This window comes from Lagenorhynchus albirostris, chromosome 5 (assembly GCF_949774975.1).
Source record: "Lagenorhynchus albirostris chromosome 5, mLagAlb1.1, whole genome shotgun sequence".
NCBI classification, from domain to species: domain Eukaryota; kingdom Metazoa; phylum Chordata; class Mammalia; order Artiodactyla; family Delphinidae; genus Lagenorhynchus; species Lagenorhynchus albirostris.
Window position 1 is genome coordinate 76,788,581 of NC_083099.1, and position 24,565 is coordinate 76,813,145.

A 24,565-nucleotide genomic window follows, 5' to 3' on the forward strand; every position below is an offset into this window, starting at 1 on the left:
TATCAGTTGGCACCAGATGTCTGTCCCACAGGTGGGTGTTAAAGGAAAGTTCAAGCAGAATATGATGACTAGAGGGTGTACATCATCTCAGAAGAAAGGCCGTGCTCACCTCAGCTAGTGATTGGCAAATCGATCGAGTGTTATGCAGTCGCTCTTTTAAGAAAAAGCAGAAATACAGATTTTTTTTTCTAATGTGAAATCTCTAACTTAAAAAACTGGCTCAACTATTTTTTAAAGCACTGTACAAACTCAAAGTATCTGTGGACCAGGATCATGGGACATTGTTTTAATATTTATGCTCCAGGAGATGGTATTCATAGCCTTTGGGGTTTTTTTTTGTTTGTTTGTTTTCATTGGGGCCTTTGTTTTTATTTTCTGTCTTACTGACATTTTTGCAATTCTTAAACCATCATAGAACAAAAGAACCTTGACATTTCACAGTGTATATTGCCAATTTCGTGTTCTTTTGACCATGTCAGTTACATTTCTGACAATGATCAATCCTGTCCCCTCTAGAGTGTTGGGTAGGCACTCTAGGATGATACATTTAGAGGTCTGGGGCGGACAGTGGGGTGAGTATGCCCCAGCTCTCCCTATGTGGCCACAATAACCTACTGCTGGGAATACTGTTCTCGGGCTGTCTTGCTGTAGTTAAAGGACTGTTGCTTCGTAGAATACTCAGACTGTATTGGGTATGTATGATCAAGGTGGGACTAATTATGACCCCATTCTGATGCAGTCCTCGTGTTTGAGTTTGGTTGAAGGAAATAGTTGCATGAAAACTTTTCAGTTAATAATGTGCTCTTTGGAGGTGAGGAAATCAAACAGAACTCAGGAAGATCATTGGGAAAGGCTAGCAGCTGGTGAGATCCTTAGACCTCCCAGAGTTGGTACAGGCTAATGCCTTTAACACTTACCAACAGGAAGCAAAACAACAACAAACAAAATATCATCTTGGTAATTAATTAAGCCTAAGAGGCAGCCACCAACCTGTACTGGGTCCCAGCAGTGGCTAGCATAGATAGTAGAAACTTAATATAGATTTGTTGAATTGAATTTTTCTTTCATGGAATAATAGTAATAACTGCTGTATATTAAATGGCTAGCATTTTACTAAGCATTTGATAGGTTTTTCTGACCTCACATCAACCATGCAAAGGCAAATATTGCCTCAGTTTCCATGTGAGGAAGCTGAGGCTGGGAGAGATAAGGATATGCAGCCTGGAAGCCTGGAGGTCTGTTTAATTCAAGAGTTGCAATGATTGGAGAAGAGGCTAGTGGTAGGAACCTGCCACTCTTCCTTCATGTTTCCCAGGAAATGGGCTGAGCAGATAGTAGCATTAAAGTTGGACTAATGGGAACATATTAGCATTCAGACCTGCATGTCTGTCATAAATATAGAATTGATCATGCATTGCTTGTTTACCGCATGCTTATACATTTTTCTCATTGCATGTTCAGAAAAGTTAATTTCATGACCAAGACTTGTTTTCGTAGGCCAAAACGTTTAACTAGGCCATCATCCATATCAAAAATTAGTCCTTAGTTATTGTGTTGTAATGAAAATAATTTTTTAACCAGTTCCCTTTGTCATTATAGGTTAAGAAAAATCTATGTAGATGCACATTTTTTTCTCCTTTAAAGGGGAAGAACATTAATATATAACTTGCATTTTCCATAGAAAAGGAATATTATTTTCTGGTTTGTTTACCGTGTACCCTATCATGGATTTTTAATAAACACTAAATCATGAAGGACACTTTACACATGAAATTACCATGTGAAAAGACGCTAATCCAGACATCTTTTTTTTTTTAAACCACCACATGTCAATATTTATTACATTTCAACTTCTTGTCAAGGATGACATTCCTTTTAAGCAGATAACTAAGTGAGTTACATTTTTATTCAAAAAAGCTTCAGAAAGTTATGGAAAGGACCAGGATTGTCGTCAGAATTGTCCAGTGCCCCAGCCCGAACCTTCTGCTGACGTCACCATCCAGGCAGCAGCCCTGTGGCCTCACCCTCCCTGGGGAGCTGCCCTCCTCACCCAAGGCTGTTCCAACCAAGGCAGAGAACATGCAGGCCAGGCTGCAGATGGGTCAGAATACTCATTCAGTACCTTCTCTGCTCCGGTATTGTGCTAAGCACTAGGAAGCATGGGAAGGAGAAATCACAGGTGCTGCCCTTACAGGGCTTGCTCAGGAGCAGAACTGAGCAGTACGGTAGAGTGGGATAACTGACAAGGCGGGAAAGACAGGGTGCTGGCACCATGTCACGCTTCCGCTGCCCAGCTGTTTTAGCTCCTGAGGAGCTGTTCTAGTCTCCCAGGCCCTGTTGTCCCTCCTCATGGGGTGGTCTTGGGGATGCAATATGTTAATACATATAAAGCATTTAGAACAGTGCCTGGTACTTAGTAAGTGCTCAATAAATGTTAGGTACATATTAGCTATAATGTAACCTAATCTTTTCCCAAAATTATAGTGACAAATTTCTACACAACTGTGTTGAATTCTATGTCCTGAAGCAGAGATATAATTGACTTTTAAAAGAGAGATATAATTGACTTCCCATAGGAATGAATTCTTTTATACTTACTAAAATGGTTTCACAGTTAGCTGGTGAAAATTTAGACATAATTACTTTTACCATACTTAAGGAATAATTAGCCCTACTAAATGGGAGTTATCATTATCTTAATCATCATTATTATCCTAATCTAAAGCATTTATTGAAAGTCTGATTTTGCTTCTTAAGTAACCTAACCCCTTTTCAAAGCGAGTTTTCGGACCTGCCCTTGGGGTACTTACAGTGTAAGACAATAGTGATGTCGATACAAATTTAGGATCAGCAATAAACCTGTTGTTCCTTCTCAAGTGTGCTCTTATTGGTAGTCTTCGTTATAAATGTTCTTGTATCTTCTTTTATGGTTATGGAGCCCGCCTCTTCCAGCAGATTTAGCGGCTTCATATCAAAAGCAATTTATAGAAACCAGATGATATTGTTTGCTTCTAATTATGTCCCCAAAGTGGTTGCTTAGCTGTCAGGTGATATTTTAAAATAATTTCTTTAGAAGTAATTTCAAATTTACAGAAAATTTGAACTAGAACAGTACGGAGAACTCTCATGTTTCCTTCATTCAGATTCCCCGACTACTGACATTTTACTACATTTGTTCCTGTTCCTGTCACCTGTTCCTCTATATTTATCTACCCGTTATCATTCATTTTTTTCTGAACCTTGAGAGCAAGCTGTACATGACGTCCTGTCACCCAAGTACATGTTTCATACACTCTCCTACATCACCTGCATAACAACCCTCCAGTCTGGAAGCCAAAACTGATACAATACTATGGTCCCATCCGCAGGCCTCATTCACATTTCACTAACTGTCTAAACTAAGTGTCCTTTTTTTTCCCTTCCTGGATGGCACATATTTGCTAAGTATCTTCTATGCTCCAGGTATTGTGCTAAGCACCAGGATACACAGGGAAAGATCTCTTTAGACCCCTCAGTCTAAGACTAAGAAGTCCTGATCTGTCTCTCATGTCCTTAACAGTTTTAAAGAGTATAGGCCTTAATTTCCCTAGGGTGACCCTCAGCCTAGATCCATCCAGTGTTCCCTCATAACCAGTTCAAGCCATGCATTCTTGGCAGAAATACCAGAGAAATGGTGCCATGCTCTTCTCAGGGTATCACATGAGGTGGCAGCACCATGACTATACCCATCCCACCCCTGGTGATGTTGACCTCAATCACCTGCTTCTGTTGGTGCCTGCCAGCTTTCTCCACCTTCAAGTCACCATTTTCCCTGTTTTATTGATCAGTATTTTTCGGGAATGATTCCTGGTCTCTATCAGCCACCTCTCTGATGGCTACCAAATGGTGATTCTCTACTTATGTCATTTCTTTTCCATGTATTAGTTGGCATCCTACTGTAAGGAATAGCTTTCCCTTTCTCTCATTTATTCATTTATTTATTTTATTTATATCAGTTTGGACTTGTGAATTCCTATATAATCCAGTGGATTGTAATCTGTTATTTACTTTGATGCTAAAATTGTCTGTGATTTGGTCAGTGGGAACCCTTTCTTCTTGTCCTTTTGACTTGTCTTCATCATTGTTTGAGCATTTCCTTACTTTCTGATAAAAAGATTTCCAGAATCATCTTGTACTTCCCCTGCCCCAGCCCTGGAATCAGCCATTATGCCAAGGAGCCTGGTTCCTTTTAGTGGAGGATGGTATATTTAGGAACCAAGATCTGGTAGTTGAGGTGCTCCTCGCTACTGGGATGTTATTGCTTCTTGGTCCTCTCAGTAGAGAAAGCTACTATATACATATATGTATCAATACATCTATATGCATATATACTCATACACGTGTATATCTAAAAGTATTTACATCGCTGTGTGTGTATATGTGTATACACACACACACACACACACACACACACACACACACACATAAAATCATGAGCTCATACTGATTCCTCCAATTACAATTCAACATCTTGGTGTTCTTTCTAGCGACTCCCTTCCATGTTTGTAAATACCTATTCCAACAGTGAGAAGTCCATTTTTTAATATATTGATTTATTTGCTCAGTTTACTTATTTACAACATGTCACTGATTTTCCAACCATACTAGCCATCTCTTACACCTGCCATCTCTATGCCTCTCCCTCACCTCCCCATCCTCAATTGCAAGAGAGATGTTCTCCCCACAGCAACAGGGGAGTGTGTGTGTATGTCTAAAGCCCAAGAAGACAAGTCAGAACTGTTCAGAGTTTTGGGACAAGACCTGGATTCAACTTCTGTAAACCTCACTTTCCTCATCTGTAAAATGGGGGTTCGAAGAGGTAATATATGTTAGAAAGTGCTTGGCAGGTAGTATGAGTTCAGTAACTATTAGGTATAATTATTTTTACTGCTATTGTGATCATAATTATTAAAAAGAGGTTATTCCCCCCCAAATTAAAAATGGGCAAAAGACATATCTCAAAAGAAGATACACATATGACCAACAAGCACATGAAAAAATGCTCAGCATCTCTAGTCACTAGGGAAATGCATATCAAAACCACGACGAGATGCCACTTCATACTCATTAGGATGCTACTGTCAGGAAGAAAAAAGGAAAATAACAAGTGTTGGTGAAGATGTGAAGAAATTGGAATCTTTTTGCACAGTTGGTAGGAATGTAAAATGGTGCAACCAATGTGGAAAACAGTTTGGTAGTTCCTCAAAAAGCTAAACATTGAATTACCATATGATCTAACAATTCCACTCCTAGGTATACCCAAAAGAATTGAAAACAGGTACTCAAATAGATATTTGTACACCCATGTTCACAGCAGCATTATTCCGATAGCCAGAAGGTGGAAGCAATGCAAATGTTCGTCAGTAGTTGAATCAGTAAACAAAATGTGGTATTTACGTACAATATAATATTCAACCTTTAACAGGAGGGAAATTCTGATGCGTGCTACAACATGGATAAACCTTGAAAACGTTATGCTAAATGAAAGAAGCCACACACAGAAGGACACATATTGCATGATTCCATTTAACTGAGGTACCTAGAATGAGCAAGTTCTTTTTTTTTTTTTTTTTTAAATTGAAGTATAGTTGATTTACAGTGTTGTGAAATGAGTAAGTCCTTAAAGACTAAAAATAGAGTGGTGGTTACCAAGGGCTGGAGGGAGGGAGAAATGGAGAGAGATTATTTAATGGGTACAGAGTTTGTTTGGGATGATGAAAAAGTTTGGAAATGGATGGTGGTGATAGTTGCACAGCATGGTGAATGTACTTAATGCCACTGAAATATACACTTAAAAATGATTAAAATGGTAAATTTTAAGTTATATATATTTTATCACAAACATAAGGAGATTACTAAGATTTTAAGATGACATAACATGAAAAACTTGCCTATATGTATTCTTTTAAGACTACATCCTTTTTCCATAGCATCCATTGGTTATAGATATATTGCCTCCCCCACCCCCCAGCAAAACACAACACATACACACACACACACACACACACACGCAGAGTCTGCCAAAGGAAGGCTGAAGAATGATATTTGTAGAGGTTAACAGACAGGGAAAGTTGGGGGAGTCAAATGAATCTAAAACAAGGTTGACTTGTGGGCTACATGTAGCCTGCAATTTGTGATGGTTTTTACATTTTTAAAAGGGTATAAAAAAACAACAAAAAAGAATACCTGACTAAGGCCGCATATGGCACAGAGCCTAAAATATTTGCTGTTTAGCCCTTTTCAGGAAAAGTTTGCCAACACCTGGTCTGAAACGACGCTTTGGACTGAATTGTGTCCCCCAAAATTCATACATGGAAACCCTAAGTCCCCCAGTGTTATGGTATTTGGAGGGGGGGCGTTTGGTAGGTGGTTAGGTTTAGATGAGGTCGTGAGGGTGGGATCTTCACGATGAGATTCATGCCTCTAAGGCACTAATATCCTTGCACATGATACCTTTTACATATTTTTAGAGAGAACTTCCCTCTCTCTCTCACGTTCCTCACAAGGAAGCAAACATGCTGGCACCCTGAGCTCGGACTTCTAAAACTGCGAGAAAATACATTTCTGCTGTTTGAGCCACCTAGACTATGGTATTTTATTATGGCAACCAGAGGAGACTGAGATAAACATACTGTTCACAGTTCTGCCGAGAAGAGACTCTAGTTCTCACCTCCGAGATTTTACCAAAATCTGTTCTCTTCACAAATGAAAAAGGTATCAAGAAGAGGAAAGAACACCTACCAGAGAAAGCATGACCAGGGGATTTCTTTGAAATAACCAGAGTGGTAAGCAGTAGGTTCCAAAATGCTAAGAAGAATAGGGTTTCTACAATAGCGATTTTCTTATGTGGCACCAGCTGTTTTTCTTTGAATGTAATAAAAATGACAGCTTTTCATATACTGATGCTCCCTGAGCCTTTTCAAGCAAACAGGTGATGCTATTTGTTTGTAAAGGTTTTTCTCTTGCACCCATTTGTTTCTCCAGCTTGAATTTCTTTGTAAACTCCCTTGGCTAAATTACACAAGCCACCCACTCGCCACGCCTCCTCTCCCTTTGTAGAGCAGGGGGCTGAAACCTGCTGTCTACGGTGTGGAGGGTCCAACACGCAGCTCACCGCACCAGGCAAAGGAAGGTTTCCTGGCCAGCCAGGCTGCCCCCGGTCCATTCCCCCGTGTGTGCCATGATTGTGAACATGCAGCTTTGAAACATGGCTTCAAGACATTTTTGGTCAACCTAGCCCAAACCTGCTCATTGATCTTCCTGGTTTTAACTCATTCCATTCTACCCCTATTTTGTGTTATTGGATAGTTATCTGCAAATTAGATAAGCTTGATCTCTGACTTTATGTGAGCCCCTCCCTAATAACATGTACTTCCTATTGATCTGAAGATATCATTTGTACAGAATGATCATTTTCCCCATCCTTAGTCTTTTTAAAATTGTGACATGGTCTTCACAGCTGGATTCTGGGAACAGACTGTTTTCACATTCATCCTGAGTCTGAGTTTGTTACAGTTCTTTTGTTTATAGTCTAATGGGGCGGTGGGACAGTGAATCAAATAACCTGCAGGCTGGATCAGAGTGGGAGGCGGGGGGCAGGGGGGGGGCGGCGGGGGGGGCTTCTTTGTTTGCTTTTCCCTTATTTGAAGGCCTCTAAGACTCCGTAGAAACTAATATCAGGTATCAAAAAGCAGGCCACTGATTATGATTGAATTGTTTTGCTTTACCAATATCTGTTGAGCTCCTACTTGAGAAAATCACAAAGTGCTTTTGGGAATCAAAAATGAATAAAACAAGCTCCCTGCTTTCAAGACGATTACAATGCAAAATATTAGAAGAACTTCTTGTTTAACCCAAAGGTCTTTAAGGAAGGCTTCAGTCCATAGCTGTAAAAACATATCTCTTTAAGATGAGGAGGATTACAAAGTCTATCAAAAAGCAAAGTGTGCTCTGAAATTATATTTTAGTATAGATGGGTTTTAAGCAAGGATTTGGGGACAGACTGAAAAATGAAACATGAAAGCTTTAGAGGGGTTTAGCTTTTGCTTTACTTTGGCTAATATAAGAGTGCCAGGAAAACAAAAAGTACCCTTGCTCTTGACAGTATAAAATTCTTATTATTTTTAGAGGGTAGTAACTATGGATTTATGAAATTCTTTGTGAGAGCAATTTAGTTAATAGGTATGTAAATGACTACTTATTTCATTGTGTAGGTGGATCACTCCATGTACACTTTCTGAGGAAGAATGTAAGTGCTAAATTAACATTGCAAATGCAGAGAAGCAAAAGTTAAGGTTAGAATGCCATACCTTTGTTGTATTAGATGTTAGGAGTAAGACAGAGACGATCCATCTTGTAATTGAAATTTGTTTGATTTCCTCAGTGGAATTTCTTATTCACATTCAACTCTCTAACTGCTCTTTTCGAATGTAAGAAAATATAAGTGAATTGGTGTGCAAGGTTGTTTCTTATTATCGGTTTCCAAGTGCCAAGGATCATCATAACCTAGCTGGGGTGGGAAGAGGGGGTGCTGAAAGTTAATACCACGGTAATAAATTTTCATGCAAGATTTGCAGTCTAAGGCATCTAGTGAGAACATCCCCTAAAAAACATACATAAGGAGCTCTGTTTAAAGTATATTGTTTTGGGGACTTCCCTGGTGGTCCAGTGGTTAAGACTCCACACTCCCAATGCAGGGGGCCCGGGCTCAATCCCTGATCGGGGAACTAAGATGCCACATGCCGCAACTAGAGAGCCCACATGCCACAACTACTGAGCCCATGCACTCTACAGCCCGTGCACCACAACTAGAGAAGCCCACACACCACAGCGAAGACCCAGCATGCCAAAATAAATTAAGTGATTAATTAATTAATTTTTTTTTAAGTTAAAAAAAAAGTATATATTTTTTTCAGCATGAAAACAACTTCAGAGGAGGCTAAGTATTCCAAAGCTCTTCTGGCTTTAGCCACCTCCTGTGATCAGCATGGAAGCTTCTGTAATCCTTGAGTTAAACCAGGCCTCATGGAGGCAGAAGTCACCAGTGGGAGAGAATAAATGGGCCCTGCCTCGTAGCTGGTCTCCAGCCTCCCTCACGTGAATTCATCCTGCCCAGGGAATTAGCTTCAGTTGTGTTTTAATCATTATATTGCCCTTCTTTGAAACTTCCTTGGATTCCAAGTTGTCATGCAAATCAAATTAAAATTCTTGTTAATGGAACCCAAGGTTTCCACCAATTCACCCTTCTGCCATCTTACCTAACCATTCTTGGCTCCTACTAACGCCAGTTCACATTCTCCACATCAGGTCAGCAAACGAACATGCAGAAACTCACTCATCGTGTGTGTTTCTCCCTGTGGGCTACAGCTCATATAATTTCCCCTCCCTGTCTCTCTTACTCATCAGTAAGCCGCATTCCTTCTCACTTGGCTCTACACAATTGTTGTCATAGGCATGCATGTGTTCCTTTATGTGGTAAGCTCTTTCTGTGCTGTGCTATGGCCATTGAGAATAAAGACCAGGGGCTGTGTCGACTTCTTCAACCCACCAGCTCTGTAAGGGGGGTGAGGGACTCGGCTCCCCACATGGTGAGTGCTTCTTTGTTAAGATGTTTTATGTGTTTGCTTTTGCTTTTGTCTTCCTTTTCCTACAGGTACAGAGTGAAGACAGTGTCCTCCTGTTTGTTATTGCCTGGACAATCACAGAAATTATCCGTTACTCCTTTTATACATTCAGTCTATTAAACCATCTGCCGTACCTCATCAAATGGGCCAGGTAAAGAAGTACAGGGAATGAAGACTAACTTTTGAAGTGATCTATCACTGTATTTTTCCTTTATTGCCTAAATACTATTTTTTATTTCTAAAAATAAAATTGTGAGAATTCCCTGGTGGTTCAGTGGTTAGGACTTGGTACTTTCATTGCTGTGGGCCTGGGTTTGATCCCTGGTCGGGGAACTAGGATCCTGCAACCTGCACGGCGTGGCCAATAAATAAATAAGTAAATAAATATGAAATTGTGTGAGACGGGTTAGGTAGAAATCTGATCTGTAGATTTCATCAGAATAAGTGACTGTACATAACTTTGATTAATAGAAACACTTTAAAATTTTTTATCTCTACTTATTTCCTTGGGATCAATTCTTTTCAGTTAAATTATTCAAAAGAGATTTGATATACCATGCATTTTTTGTCCATAGAAAATTTTACTGATGAGCTTCTGCCATTTTGATGGATTTTGGACCAAGTCCAATTCTTGTCTCAATTTTGCCAACAAGATAACTCTTAAATTACTTTTTAATTAATAACAAATGTTACATGGCAGTTTTAGCATATTATCAGTTTAGTTTGCTTTGATTATTTTTAGCAGTAATATTTGTTATGAATTGTGTAAAAGGCTGATAGTTCATCTAATTATCTGAACTAATGTGTGACACAGTTGTGAGCAGTTTTCTGAGTGAGAAATGACTACAGGAAGGAGTGACAAAGCCAAAGGAGCAAAATTGTCCTTGGGGGGCTTCCCTGGTGGCGCAGTGGCTGAGAGTCCGCCTGCCGATGCAGGGGACACGGGTTCATGCCCCGGTCCGGGAAGATCCCACATGCCGTGGAGCGGCTGCACCCGTGAGCCATGCCGCTGAGCCTGCGCATCCGGAGCCTGTGCTCCGCAACGATGGTTCCTAGACAATTTATGAGTCCAGTGATTAAACAGAGACATAAACCAAATGTCTCCAACATTTCAAGCATGTGAACTTCTCCTTTTTCTTTTCTTTTTTTTCAATAAACATTTGTATTAGGAAAATGGGAATAATATAGCAGTTTCTAACCAAGCCGGGCAGACTTGTGAAAGCTGTCTATCCTGGTTATAGGGAAAGTTTATTGACCAAACCCTGATTTTACAATTAGAGAAAGATTCTTTTGTCCATTGTCTTCTGTGGCCCATGGAAGAGTCTTTTCCACCATCCTCCTCAGCGTGGCTGAAGGTAGCAATGGAGAACATGTCTTTCTTTTGTCACAGATTTCTCAGCACGATTCCTGTACCTGGACATTGAGAGCCCAGTATTTATTGTCAGCCACAAACAGCCAAAGGCTTTTTAGAATCTGAGCTGGTGATTTCTTTAGCAATACTTACACCTCAGAATGGCTTTCCGTTAGTTCCATAGGATGAACCTCTCTGAATTGTTTTTGAAACCTGAGGAACTCCTTTTTTTAAAGTGAAAAAAATTGTGTGGAGTCACCCATGTGATAGTAATTGTAGTTTTTTTGACTGGAAAATTATGTAATGACTAAAGGCTTATCATAAAAATTTTTAATGTCTTTTAAAATTATGATATATTTTATTTTTCACAGTAGCACATACAGACATTTGAAAAGTTGTAGCAGTATACACACGTTGGATGTGCTGTTTTTTTCAGTCCACAGACCAGACTTTGGTGTAGATTGTAGGGATTCCTAGACACCATGCTCTGACACCTTCCCCCGCAAACTCACCCCCACCCCACGAGGCAGGACCCTTCAGTATAAACCATGACTCAGTGCCCCTACTTCACCAATATTTGGCATCATCTCAATTATTTTAGGGAGTTGTTTTGAAGAGTTGTTTATTTAGGCCGAATTTTGAGGCTGACCAAACACATTTTTTTAGAACATTCAGAAGCATACTTGCTTTGGCCCTTTTCAAAAACTGGCTTGTAAAACCTGAATTTAAGCAGTGGGTAAACAGGGAGATGTATAAACGATAGCTTTCTACCAAGTAATCAGTATTGGTGGGGGTGCATCTTTCTACTAAAGCTGGCTTCGAACCTCAGTAATGAATGTTTTGTTTTGTTTTAGGTACACGCTTTTCATTGTGCTGTACCCAATGGGAGTGTCAGGAGAATTGCTCACAATATATGCCGCTTTGCCCTTTGTCAGACAGTCTGGCCTATACTCCATCAGTTTACCTAACAAATACAATTTCTCTTTTGACTATTACGCGTTCCTAATTCTGATAATGATCTCCTACATTCCAAGTAAGTAGATGTTTATGCATATATTTATTTATGTTTCAGAAATTGGCTCAAGAATAACTAGAGTGAAATGCCTTTGGTTGTTTTTACACCGTAAATCTAATTTATTGGGAACGCTTTGGTTTTTGTTGAATGCCGACTGTCAGAGGGAATTTTCTCTGGTAGTAATTGAATAAAGATGAACCCTTCTCAATACAGCTGCCAAAATGCAGTCCTTCTCAGTGTGTGTTTTAAACAGTGAATTCCAGGATAGGTTAACTGTCTATTGGAGGAGAGTACTGAGTGGAAAGCCATTAAAGACCTTACCTTGAGTTTTTCTGTCTCTTGAGAACTGCTTGTTGTGGTATTTGAAAAACACTGTAAAGAGATTTTTACATTTTTACTGTATCAAAATAGACAGTTACTTCACTTTTAAGGAATTGATAGTTAACTAGAAACAAATAAAATAAAAATAGATTAATTTATTTTTTCTATATTTCTTACTTTCTTGTTTGGAAATAAACAGAGCCATCTGAATAGGACATAGTGTTATCTTAAGGATGGTTTCCAATTATTTTAATAATTCTGAAGGTTTAAATATATGGATAATCAAACATGTCTATCAGCACATGAACAGAGAGAAAAAGCCATGTTTGAGGCTTCTCTGAAATGAGTCACGTTTGCTGAGGAAGAGTTGTTTACTCCTTTTCTCAAATTCTGATGTTCAGTTGCAATCCTATGATTGATTTCCACATATCCAAAAGGATCTTGTTTTACCCAAGGACACGTAAAGTTAATGTTTCTTCTCATTTAGCTACTTCCATAGGCATTGTGACTCTGAATCTTATTTTAGTCTGTGAGAGAGATGCTACGTTCTCCCCTAAACCTCAGGTTGAATTCAGCCTGGAGGGTTGGATTTTTCTTCAGCCCACAGAATGAATCATCCTAACAGTCATAGGTGACATGTTTGTGTCCCCCTGTGGAAAATTGCATTTCATGCGTTGTGAGAAAAAAAGCCCACCCCGATTTCATGTGAACGTTTATCTTGGAGAAGTTCTTGGATGCAGTTCTGCTACATGACTCATTTTCTACTCTTATTAATGATCAAGTCCTCCTCTCTGGTGCTAGAACCATGGTGGCTAAAGGCCATCTCTCTTCCAATGTAAAAGGTAGCTGATTTTCAAACAAAAGATAAATATGGAAGAGTGTAAAAATTTAAGTAGTAAAAATTAACTTAGAGCTTTTCACCTTTCTAATTTTGTTCCCCTAGAGTTTCGTTTCCAGTCTCTAGAGCAACAGTTCCTAATTGCAGTTTTGCCACACCCAGGCTAACACATATCCCAGCGAGCACCACAGGATTTATTTAAATTCAACATAAGTCTTTGAATGGCGATAGATGCTGTATTGGGTAACTGGGAGAGGGGCAAGGAGAATATCATGAAATCAAACCAATAACAAGGTGCTGTGTCATTGTCAGAAATCTGGGGCCCCTACCTCAGAGTTGCTGCAAGGTTTTCTGTCTGTGGAAGAGGAGGAGGGGCTCTGTTCCAGGAGCAGTTCTCCAGGGCAGCCCGTGTCTGTCTGCACCTCGGAGTCTTCTTTGTGCTCTGGTGGGCAAGCAGTGCTGCCCAGCCTTTTGCTTCTGCCTGCTGACCTCTGAGCATAGCGAAGGGGCCTGGTCAAGCACAGGAGGATAGGATGATAAGATTCCTGAAGGAAAACAAGCCCAGTTCTCTGGGATTGTCCTTCTTGGCCTGAAAAGAGAGAAAACACAGACCTTAGAGCCAGCTGTCTTACAGGGGGTAGGGCAGCGCTCTCCTCTCAACAGACGTCTGCTTTTACCTCAATCCTTCCCCCTTCTTCCATTCTCAGCCTCTTTTTGATAAGAGAACTTGGCTTGGTTAAAAGCTGTATTCTTTCATTTCTAAGGCAGCTTAACTCTTGTAGAACAAGGACAGGGATTAAAAGGTTCCCTCCAAATCCCTAACTCCCCGCCCCAGTCAGGATGGTCATGCAGGCCATATTTGTGTCTGCTGGCACTCACTATGCTTCTGGCCTGAGCCAATGGCCCTGAATGTTTTCAGTTGTTTAGGTTGTTAATACTGAGACCAGTTTGTACAGTTCATTCCAGCCAGCTGCACATTTCCAACTTTCCAAAACTTGGTATTTATGAGAAGAAAATGCAGAGTTAGGAGAGGTTGCTGTTGATAATGCAGCTTTCTTTACCAAATTTGGTTTCCTTTCTACAACTTACGTTTCTTTTAACCCTCTTTAATGGGGAGTTAATGATATACATATCTTACATAAAGCAGCGCCTCTTCATTATGGTCCTGACCTGCTGTTGCATTGGTGCACACATAGCCCGTATTGTGTGTGGCCCATGAGCCGCAGCCATGGGAGTTTTCTCATATCGAGGTGCTTTGGAGTCCCTTGCAAGATGCTCTTTTCCTCCTCTGCTGCAGATGCAGTATGAGTATGTACAGTATCCACAGGACTCAGTAGACATCTAAGTCCTGTTTACATCACCTCCCCCCATCCTTGTGCAAATTGGTGAAAGTTAGCTATAGGGGTGTTAGCTATAGCCTTAAAAAGGCTGTAGAAAGTTAGCTATAGCCTTAAGAAAAAGGCTGAGAGAAATGAGAAACAATGAGTAGGGTGAGGGCGCCAAGAAGCAGGGCACTCTCCACGTTGTCAGTAACCATAACCGCACCTCTGATTTTTAGAGGAACAGAAGAAACTTGCCCCAAGCAGAGCATTTCCAGTTGCTCTCAGCCTTCAAGTCTTAAGAGAGCCCCTTTCCTTACAGGAAGGTGGGTCCAGTGACACGCACAGCTCCCTACCCCGACTCCGACACGCCAAGCCAGACACACATAACGTGCACAGCCGCCATCTCCACCCTCCATGTCCTGAGCTGTAAGAGCAGAGGGTAGACTTCTAAATGGCCCGTTGGCAGGTCGAGATTTTCAGTGTAGTTAAAAGCAGTAGCCATGCATCTGGAATTGTTTCAGCCACTGTAGTTGGATTCAGTGTGAACTTGTGGGTAATTGAGATGGAGACAGTGTCACCCAAGTTCTGGTCACCAGGGAGTCACTCTCAGAGCAGTAGAGAATTTCCAACCCAAGTACCCCCATTCTCCTGGCCTCCCCCACACATTCCTTTCTCTTGGGCACTGAGAAACCTCTGGAAGATGTAAAAAAAAAATGAAAGGGCCATATCGGCTCTCCAGTTCTGACCCCTGACCCTCTGTAGCCAGCAGGCCCTTGCCTGGGGGATGAAGAAGGTGTACTTGGCTGTCTTGCTGCCACTAAGGGCCTAATGAATGGCTTTTGGATCGTTGTCCTCCCTCAGAGCCTGTGGGGCTACAGCCACCTTATGAGTGGCGTAATAACAAATGCAGCCAGTGGAAAAGTCCTTGGTGTACTTTGCCTCAAAGTTTCCCTTTACTAAAGTAGGTCTGTAGAAATGTGACTGGCCACACATTTTCAAATGATTACAATTAGCATTCCTTATGGTTTAATTATATCTTTACTTCCAGTTTTTAGATTATAGAGCTTGTCAAATTTTCTGGCTTTCATACCAAAATAGTTCTCTCACTGTTGAATTTTATGCACAAGCTGGGTCTTTTCTGTGAATAACTTCCTGCCTGCAAATAGTGAGTGGAGTGGATGGCAGCCCAGTTCGGCACTGGGGCCTCCTCTGCAGTTTGTCAGATCTGTGTGCACACACCCACTGATGTCTTGGAGTACTTTGGGAGGATCATTTGACATTTGGCCAACTTGGAATCCATTTAAAAAGGAAGAAACTGTGAGAGGAGAGTTGGCAGTAGTAGAAATTACCTCCCCCAAAACACAGGTTACTGTCTAAAAAATAGAGATTGGAGCGGTTGGGAAGGGAAGGAGGGATAGTGTACATCCAAGACCATCTCACTGGAGTTTTTCACATGGTTTTTGAACCCCCAGTTTACAGTAACCTTGTGAAGGTCAGGTAGTTTAAACTGGCATTTCCCAGCAGGGACACTATAAGCATTTGGGATGACACAGTTCTTAGTCATGGGGGACTGTCATACTTTGTGGATTTTGGCATTCCTGGCCCCTTGTGCTGAATGCCAGTAATCTACCCCCTTCAATACTCTCCCCCCACCCGCATTTCTAAAGACTCCCTAGGGAGGCAGGACCACCCTATTCATTTGAGAACCAGTCCTTTTTAAAGTAATCTATTAAATGACCAAGAACAGAATCTCCGGTGCCTGAGGGCTTGCTTTTCATATGGACTTTTTCCTCTTCCAGACCTCGCTCAGTGGTGTTCAGATCAAATGTCACAGCGTTCCTCCCCCTCTTCAGTCTTCCCACTCAAAGAACAGCCTTTCTCTGGAAGTACTTTCAGGAGATCCTCCCTGATGACAGTGCAGTAACAGAGAGGCCGAGACTAAGAGTCAGGAGCCCCGAGCCTGGTCCTGACTCTGTCAGTGATGTGCTGTCAGACCCCAGGCACGCGCCCATCCTCTCTGGGGCTTGAGTTCCTCCTCTGTGAACAGGAATAATAACTCCATCACTAGATTCTTCCCCTAGTTGTTGGGGAATCAGAGAATAAATGTGAAGATAATATGAGAGAGTGTAAAGAGTATCATTTGGCGTCTCTGTGGCATCTTGATTGGTAATGGTAATGTCAGTAGTGTCTGTCATTCCAGTCCACACTACCCTTCCCCCTCGGCTAAAGCGGGAAAGTCAGTCCCTCTGTGTTTTTCCTCTCTCTCCAAGCCTACTTTGTTACCTTCCTTAGTTGCTGAAAGAGAAAGTGGTCAGAGAGTCAGAGAGGACCTCAAGTCCATGTGCTTTACATAGAACATGTGATTTTAAATCATCTCCTTAATGAATTCTTTCTTTTCTTTCCAGTTTTTCCCCAGTTATACTTCCACATGATACACCAGAGAAGAAAGGTCCTTTCTCATACTGAAGAACACAAGAAATTTGAATAATTCCTGCTTCCTGCACACCCCCAGAAACAAACTTTCCAATGACAAAAGATGCTGCAGACTTTTTCTGTTCCCAGTACGTTTCATAGAAAATAAGTAAGAACTTTTTTTAAAATACTAAAAAAAACCAAAACAAAACAAAAACCAAAATCCAGTGTCACGTGGGCCTGGGATTTTATAAAAAACAAAACAAAAGCTGTTACATAAAACATCCTTGCTGGTCCATCTCAGCATGTTCTTTCCACCAGAAGTTCCCAGTACTTTATGACGGCGCTGGAAAGGGGTTTGGCGTTTTTTATCCTCCTGTTTCCTTCATGTGTCTGATAAATAAAGATCTGTAATACTAAATACTTGAGCGTTACAGTCTGAGTAATGAAGTTGCGCCCGCTCAGTGCCCAGCTTGCAGCAGCTATGTTTCAGTCTGCAGTGTGTTTAGCATTCCCTCTCAAAGTGCTTGACTGCATGCTGGAAGCCATTTGTCCTCTGGAATGCTCTGAAGTTATGGCTGGGACCTTCCCCCCTATCTAGTGAATGACTTATACAATGTATATATGTCTGTGAAACTTTGGAGTAGTGCCTATAATCAGAAAACAGCTAGAACCCTTTTGTTTGTTTTCAGTCGAGTCATTACTGCCTGCCACTACGAAGTGTGCCTGAATTTAATAAGTATGTGTATATTGTAGAGAAGCTACTTTATCTGGGGCTCAGCCTCAATCATATTTTAACAAAATGACAGTTCTCAGAAAGGGAAAGCTCAGTCACTAGTCAGCGACAAGTACCTTTCACAGTACCATTCTCAGAACACCCTTGAGCAGGGTGTTTGCCAAGAGCAATTCTTACTTAGGGACCTGACGCCAGTCTAGTCGCACAGGAGTAAAGAATCCATTAACGAAAGCACACGGAAGGCGTTACTCTAAAAATGGAGTCTGGAAGAACAGTCAGGAATGGGTTCATATGCCCTTATTATTTTACCTTCACATTTTCATTCATCTCTTCTGTTTGGATACTTTTCCTAATTATGGTCCTGTGTAATTCCCACCAAGTTGTAAGTCCAGAGGCAGTGAAATGTTCCAGTTGGGCAGTCATGAGCTAAAAGTAGTATTGTCCCCACATTTTGGATCAGCCAAGAAATACTTTGGACATATGGACATTGTCTAATTAACATCATGTCGCCATACTTTAATTGCTAAACTGTGCATTTAAGGCTCTTCAGGAAAGGGTTGGATAAAAATGTAAAGCCCAAGTTTAGATGTGCATTAGATTTTAAACACAGAGTGTTCTTTGTGCAAACTTCACCCCCGTTTTTTTTAATTGGTTGATCTGTAAAAGTCTAGCTAACTGACTGATTATCAATTAAAATATAATTGCTAATATTAGAAGTGTCGTAATGGAAAACTAATTTTTAAATGCTTATTTTCATAGAAGCTTGAAAATTAAGATGAAAATGAGAAGAAAATATGCAGCCTATAATTTAATGCAGGTAGATGTGTAATAAATTATTTTTGAATTAAACATTAAAATTCTGCTTAAAGTTAGCACTCTTAACTTGGGCGTGTTGAGATTAGAATCTATTCTTGTATTTGATAAATAAAATATGTGGGAAAGATTATTTTTCATGCTTTTTCTTTTTATTTTTCCAAAAATGTATTTCTACTATAAAATAGAATCAATTTGGGTTATATTAGCCTTATTATTAATTTGAGTAAGATTTTTTTCATTTGTTTTTGGAATAGTTGTAGAAGATGGGATGAGAAATGTAGGTTTTCCAGGATTGCTGGCTTGGGGCTTTTATTCGGGCCTCTCTATTATAATTTGTCACTGTGAAAAACAGCCTGTCACAAATAGTGGTTATGCATCAAATTGAACTTTGGCAACAAGAACGCAGCGAACAACTCCCTTCTCAAAAAGGGTCTCAACCCCAGTGTGCATTTTTGTCCATCAACATTTGAAATGCTCGTTGAAGATAAGTAAGCCATGCCACCGTGTCCTTCAGTCACCTCTCTCAGTAACTGGTTTCTTTATCTCTAACATGAATTCATTTCTCTTTGGAAGTGGTGGTGTTCTCTTATGAATTGAGAACATCTAACCCCACCAGATGTCACATCTTCTTATAAAGTGTGAATGAGGAAGGTGGTGTTTTGGTGGGTATTTTGTCAGACTTACCGTTTTCATTTCAGGGCACAGTCAAAGGCATCAACTGCCCAGCCCCCCACCTGATTGGGTGTTTCAGATCCCCCACTTCGGGTACCACCTTCTGGCAGAAAATTCTTTGAGGTATGCAGTAGTGCTTTGTAGACACGAGCTGCTAATCCGCATCTTGCTGTGTTCTATTTGCTAAGGTTGGGTTAACACGTACTGACTATCATCAAAGGCACCGTGGAGAGTTAGTCATGGAATAAAGCACATCCTTCCTGATGAAAACGTTCCTCTGGAGCAAACTTCTGACAGGAAGGGTTTAGACAATGTAGCGTTAAGGCATGTGAAGAGATTGTGCCCTCACTTCCACTCATGTTTCTGGTTATTCGTTTATAATAAAAGGTTGGCATTGATGTGGTACAACCTGCAAATTATTTTCAATTCTGAGTTTCAGATAAAATGTTATAAGACAATATCAGTACATAATGCTCCTTTGAAATTTGGGTAAAAAATTATACAACCGTATATATAGTCATTTTTATATTTTTTCTATGTTGGGAAAACCAAAACTGTAATTTTATAAGTCTTTGATTCACTAAAATTATATAATTTAAATGTATTTTTTGTATATTTAGAAATAAGGAGTTCAAAGACTATGCTTAACTTTCTATGCATGCATTTGGAAGCTGTTTTTACCAGATAATGTAGTAATAAGTTGTATTCATAAAATACTGATCTGTGTTGCATTTCAAAATAAACTGGTGTGTGCTCTGCCTGGATTTGAAATACTGACCAGTGAGTCTAGTGATTTTTCACACTGAATTGGCCTGAGAATGGTGTTGTAGGATTACGGAAGAGTTACAGTTCTGTTAACGGATTCCAGCTCTTTCTTTACAGTTTTAAAATCTATTTCTGCTATTCACTAATGGTTCTACACTTACAGGAAAAATAAACAGATTATATTAAGAGGTTTCCAAAAAGTCATTCTTCCTACCAGTCAGTCTTCAAGCTTACCAAGCCAGTCTCCAACCTGGCTGCAGAAGGACAAGACAGATTCCTCATATAGGTGACCAAGAAAAATAAAAAATTAATCAGTAAAAGATTGAGGGCCCTTTTCTTACAATGTGTGTGTGTGTGTTTTAATCTAACTTTTCTAATGTAAGTGGAGAGGGGAAATACTGTTGCCCAGCAATGTTCATCTTATAATAAAACCAGTACTCGGTCAAGTGGTTGAGTACCTCCTCCTGAAAACAACTCCAAATACAGAGCAATCCTGGGCACTACTTTACACACTGACGTCCACGGTAACAAGTGGGCAGAAAGACACTGAGAAGGGTACTCGGCTCAGCCACTTCTGACCTGCTAGTACTAGACCCTAGATTTCCTCACCTCATAATGAAAGTGCTGATGCGTCCCTGTGCCGGTCGCTTTCTAGTTATTTCTCTGGGTGATCTCAGGGTGCCACCAGCAGGGACATGCCCCCTCCTGAGTCTGCCAAGTTTTTCTCAGAGGTGTCACCGTTGTCCAGGACCGTGGTCTTTGTTCCAAAGAGGAACATTTTCTTTCTGAACGCTGTCTGGTCACAGGCATTACCAGCACAGTGGTTAGGACCACCTCTCTCCTCACATAGAGTTTAATCTGCTTCGGAGACAGGCTTTCATTTATGAAAAGAAAGAAAATTATTTCAACTGAAATTGAAGAACGGAGGTAAAGTTAATAGTAGAGGCTACACAGAAAACACAACCTTTCAGTCTTAGGGTGGTGATGGGAAACCAGCCAGGGCTTTGTAATTTGTCATTGTCATATTTTATGGCAATTATGTGTACTGTGTTAGCATAAGCCCCAGCCTGAGGAATTACCATTGGTATAATTAAGAGACCTACTGTTACACACAGCGTTCCGAAAATACTGCTGTGTTGTTCTGTTCCCTTTAACAAGAATGAAGACTAGCTTTGCAATTCCTCATTTTTTTTTTTAATCCCAGCACTACAAATAGACTGGTTCGTTGTTATACAGTTTAGTGGTGAAGAAACTGTTCTAAACAACTATTAGCAAAAATAGCCACACCTATTAAACATTCCCCTGCCGGCAACTGGGAACCAGAGTTAGAAGAGAGAGCTGTCGGGTTATTTTTGACCAACACTTTTACTTTAAACATGTGAGAAACTAATCTTTTTTTTTTTCAAATTTAGAGAGATACCCCGATACCCCTTATTGTTATAGGGGTAGGTCTCATTAGCAAAAATAATCTTTTCTTCCCATAAAAAGGCAATTCACCTTAAAAGTCACTTGATGAGCAAAAATAAAATGTGAGAGGTGGTATACTTAAGCACCTAGTACCCATTTCATAAATCTGCTTATGTTTGGAAATTGTGTTTTCTGTTCACTAATTCCAGAACATGGACTTATTACAACGGCAGTGCTTCCACATCTATCTTTGACTTTCGTGGATGCAATCCAGATGCATTTCCAGATGCTGGACTTGGTTAAAACCCAAAGGCGGTTTCCGCCTCCGTGTTGTCGTAGCTGGGCTGTCCCGCTGGAGGGCAGCACCTCACAAGCGATCCGGGGCCTTGGGAGTCAAAGGCGTTTGGAACACAGCTTCGGTCCAAGGGCGCGGAAGGGGCAGAAAGGCGCACTATAGCAAATTAGTCTCAGATTTCTCTTGTCCATATAAATTAAAGGCAGCCCGATCTTAAAGCATATTCTGGAGGGGTACAGGAAATAACACTTTTTAGAGCAAAAAAACCCAGCTCGGATGCGTGCTTTGAGGCTCCAGCTATTTTATTGTCTTCCGCCTTGGGAGACCTCCCCGGCTGGGACCCTGCAGGCTGCCTGGCTTTGAAATGAGAGATTTTGGAGCTGGTCGTAAAGCAGGTGTTAGTGCTCCTGTTTAATGGAGAGCCTGCTTGTTAATCTTTGAAACGTTCAGGAAGGTCAGTTCCCACTCTTCTGTCTCTGGATATTTTTGGAGGGTGGCCGGGGCCATGAAAAAATGTCAGGCCACCTTATAAGGCCGTGTCTGGCCCCGAGAATGCTTGTCTGCAACATGTCCAGTACACTCTGTGGGTGTGAGTTAACTTGACTCTTGGACTGTGAGTTTTCTCATAGATTTAAAATACTTCTATTCATGCCATGGATTATTGTCTCTTTAACAGCCTTAAAGTCTTCCTCAAGAGCTGTTTAAATGACACCGATCTGGGACATACCAAATAGATAACCAAGGGCACACGTAATGCCTCTACAACCACACTAGTTGACTGTGCCAGGGCAGACAGGGATAGTCTTACAGCAGGTGGTTTATTTAGCCAATGTATGTCAAAGTGAAAGCCACAGAATATTAGTTATGTGGGCATGGGAGTATGGATATGCTGGGGGGAGCGGTTCTGTAGTTTAAGTTGAAACAAAGTTTTCTCTCCTGCTGTGCTTTTCAGATCTTTTTGCACCTGAATGCAGTTTGTGACTCTCCAAGAGATGGGGTGCTACTGCAGGCTTTTCGAAAGCTATTTTCAGTCTTTATCCTTGAAACATCTTCAGGGCTAGAGCTCCTTGAACACCATGAAAAATACTAATCTGTTAGCAGCTTTCCCCATCAGAGGATGTTAACATGTCCTGGGGGCAACAGAAAAAGAGATGCACGAGGGCTTAGCCTGGGATCTGGGAAGATTTTCCTTGTTTTTTGTTTTTAATAAACCACCATCTCAAATAGGTAATGAATTACACATGAGATTGAGAACCCAGGTGTCAGCAACCCTGGATGGAGTCTACCATTTGCTACTTTCTGGTGCGTCTAAAGGGAGCCTACCAGTGGATGTGAACTTATCTGTCTGAGAAGACCCAGCTGGGACCAACAGCCCCAAATTGGATCAGCCAACTGCCACTCCCCCTGTGCCTACACCCCAGTTTAAGTGCCCGCTGTCAGCCCGTTACTCAGGCTCATGTCCTCTTTGAGGCTCCTGGTGTCAGGAAATCATCTCCCTGACTTTACCCTCATTCCTGAACGTCACCAGGTGACGGCTGCTTTGTCCTGGTGTGCCCTGTTACCTGACAAGGCCTTAGAGTTCCTTTCGCTCTGGGTGGCATCCTCCCCATGTCAGCTCACCACCTAGATGCTTGGGAGCCAGAGAAGCCATCACTCTCTGTGCAGAGGAAACTGAGGCTCTGAGAGGGCACGTGACTTCTCCAGGGCCACATAGTGAGACAGCTGGGACCAGTTCTCTGCCCGCCCCCCCCCCTCCGCCAGGGCAGCTCCGGGGCTATGCCCTGCCCTCTGCTGCTCACACCCATCCATGGCTTTCTGAAGCTTCCAGCTCTCTCACTGTTCCCCATCTCTCCCTGTTCCCCAATCTCTCTTGCCCATGACCCCTCAGGCTTCCCATCAGACTCTCCTGCCAGACTCCACCATTCTTCTCACTGTTATCAGAACCCCCGTGCCCCTCTGCCCTCCCACTGCACCCTCTTGGCAAAACCCTGAGCTGGGATCATCCAGCTGCTACCCTTCGCTGTGCCTCACCCTTGGGGCTGCCTGGCTGGCACTGCCCATGATTCCCTTTAGACTCCATCCTCCTTAAACCTCTGACTCACTCCCAGCCCAGGATAACACCCCCAATTTCAGAGAAATGTGCCATCAGGTAGCAATTCCTTCAACTTTCTATCACCACGTCTATAGACTTACCTATACTGAGCATACCCTTTTCTTTTCCTCCTGTTAGAATGGAAGGGGTGACCTTCTGTCCAAAGTTAATCCCCTCCTTGTGTTCTAGATGTTTCCACCACACACACACACACACACACACACACACACACACACACACACACTTAGGGATCTCACTCCAGCCATCCCATCCTCTCTGTACTTCCTCTTTGCCGTCTCTTCCCATGGAGTGCCTCCCCATCTTGGCTTTGACCCCAGCCCTCCACCTTCTCTCCTCCTGTTCTCCTCTGCTTCTCACCTCCCACTCTTCCCGTCGCACCCAGCCTGGCTCTTCCTGTCATGCCACCGACACGGCTCTGTTCCAGGTCACTAGTGACCTCCTTGTTAGGAAATCCAGTGTATGCTTTGTGGTCCTTGTCGTACGGTTGAAATTGGGGTACTACCTGCTGGATGTTAGAAATAATGATATGGTTTTGGAGTAGACTGGGGGCCCCAGCAATACCCAGTCCTGGCCCAGAACTCTCATTTTTTCTCCATGCATCTCTAATGAAGGTGTATGTGAAAGAAACAAGGGGGAACCAGCCAACAAAATGTGTAATGGTTAACTGTGGCTTGAGCCCCAGGGGAGCATTCTGGTAAGCTCCTCATAGAACACTCATGCTTCCTAAACCAGTAAGAGGAAGTAGCTCAGGCTAAAGGCAATCGTGAGACCTGCTCAGCTTACCTCTCACCCTGTTGTTCATAGGTCCTACCACTGTGATAGAAAGGCTGACCCAACACA

The 24,565-nt window shown here is 41.6% G+C and overlaps 1 protein-coding gene and 1 long non-coding RNA gene across 7 annotated transcripts in view; one reads left to right on the plus strand and one right to left on the minus strand.

Annotated features, from left to right (window-relative positions):
- The window catches only part of HACD2 (3-hydroxyacyl-CoA dehydratase 2), a 91,899-nt gene extending 71,983 nt beyond the window's left edge, over nt 1-19,916 (plus strand). For 2 of the 6 annotated variants that reach the window (XM_060150464.1, XM_060150470.1), the window contains 4 exons: nt 9,692-9,813; nt 11,868-12,046; nt 16,915-18,474; nt 19,172-19,916. In XM_060150464.1, the coding sequence (XP_060006447.1) occupies nt 9,692-9,813; nt 11,868-12,046; nt 16,915-16,997 (384 nt within the window). In that variant the 3' untranslated portion in view covers nt 16,998-18,474; nt 19,172-19,916. The remainder of the gene's footprint in view (nt 1-9,691; nt 9,814-11,867; nt 12,047-16,914; nt 18,475-19,171) is intronic. The other 4 variants (XM_060150465.1, XM_060150468.1, XM_060150466.1 and 1 more) reach the window with 4 other exon arrangements.
- Nucleotides 10,929-13,775, minus strand: LOC132521150 (uncharacterized). The gene is made up of 3 exons (XR_009540750.1): nt 13,517-13,775; nt 12,350-12,400; nt 10,929-11,075 (listed from the first exon to the last, which is right to left on the minus strand). It is a non-coding gene; the product is annotated as an uncharacterized LOC132521150 (long non-coding RNA).
- Nucleotides 19,917-24,565: the final 4,649 nt, after the last annotated feature.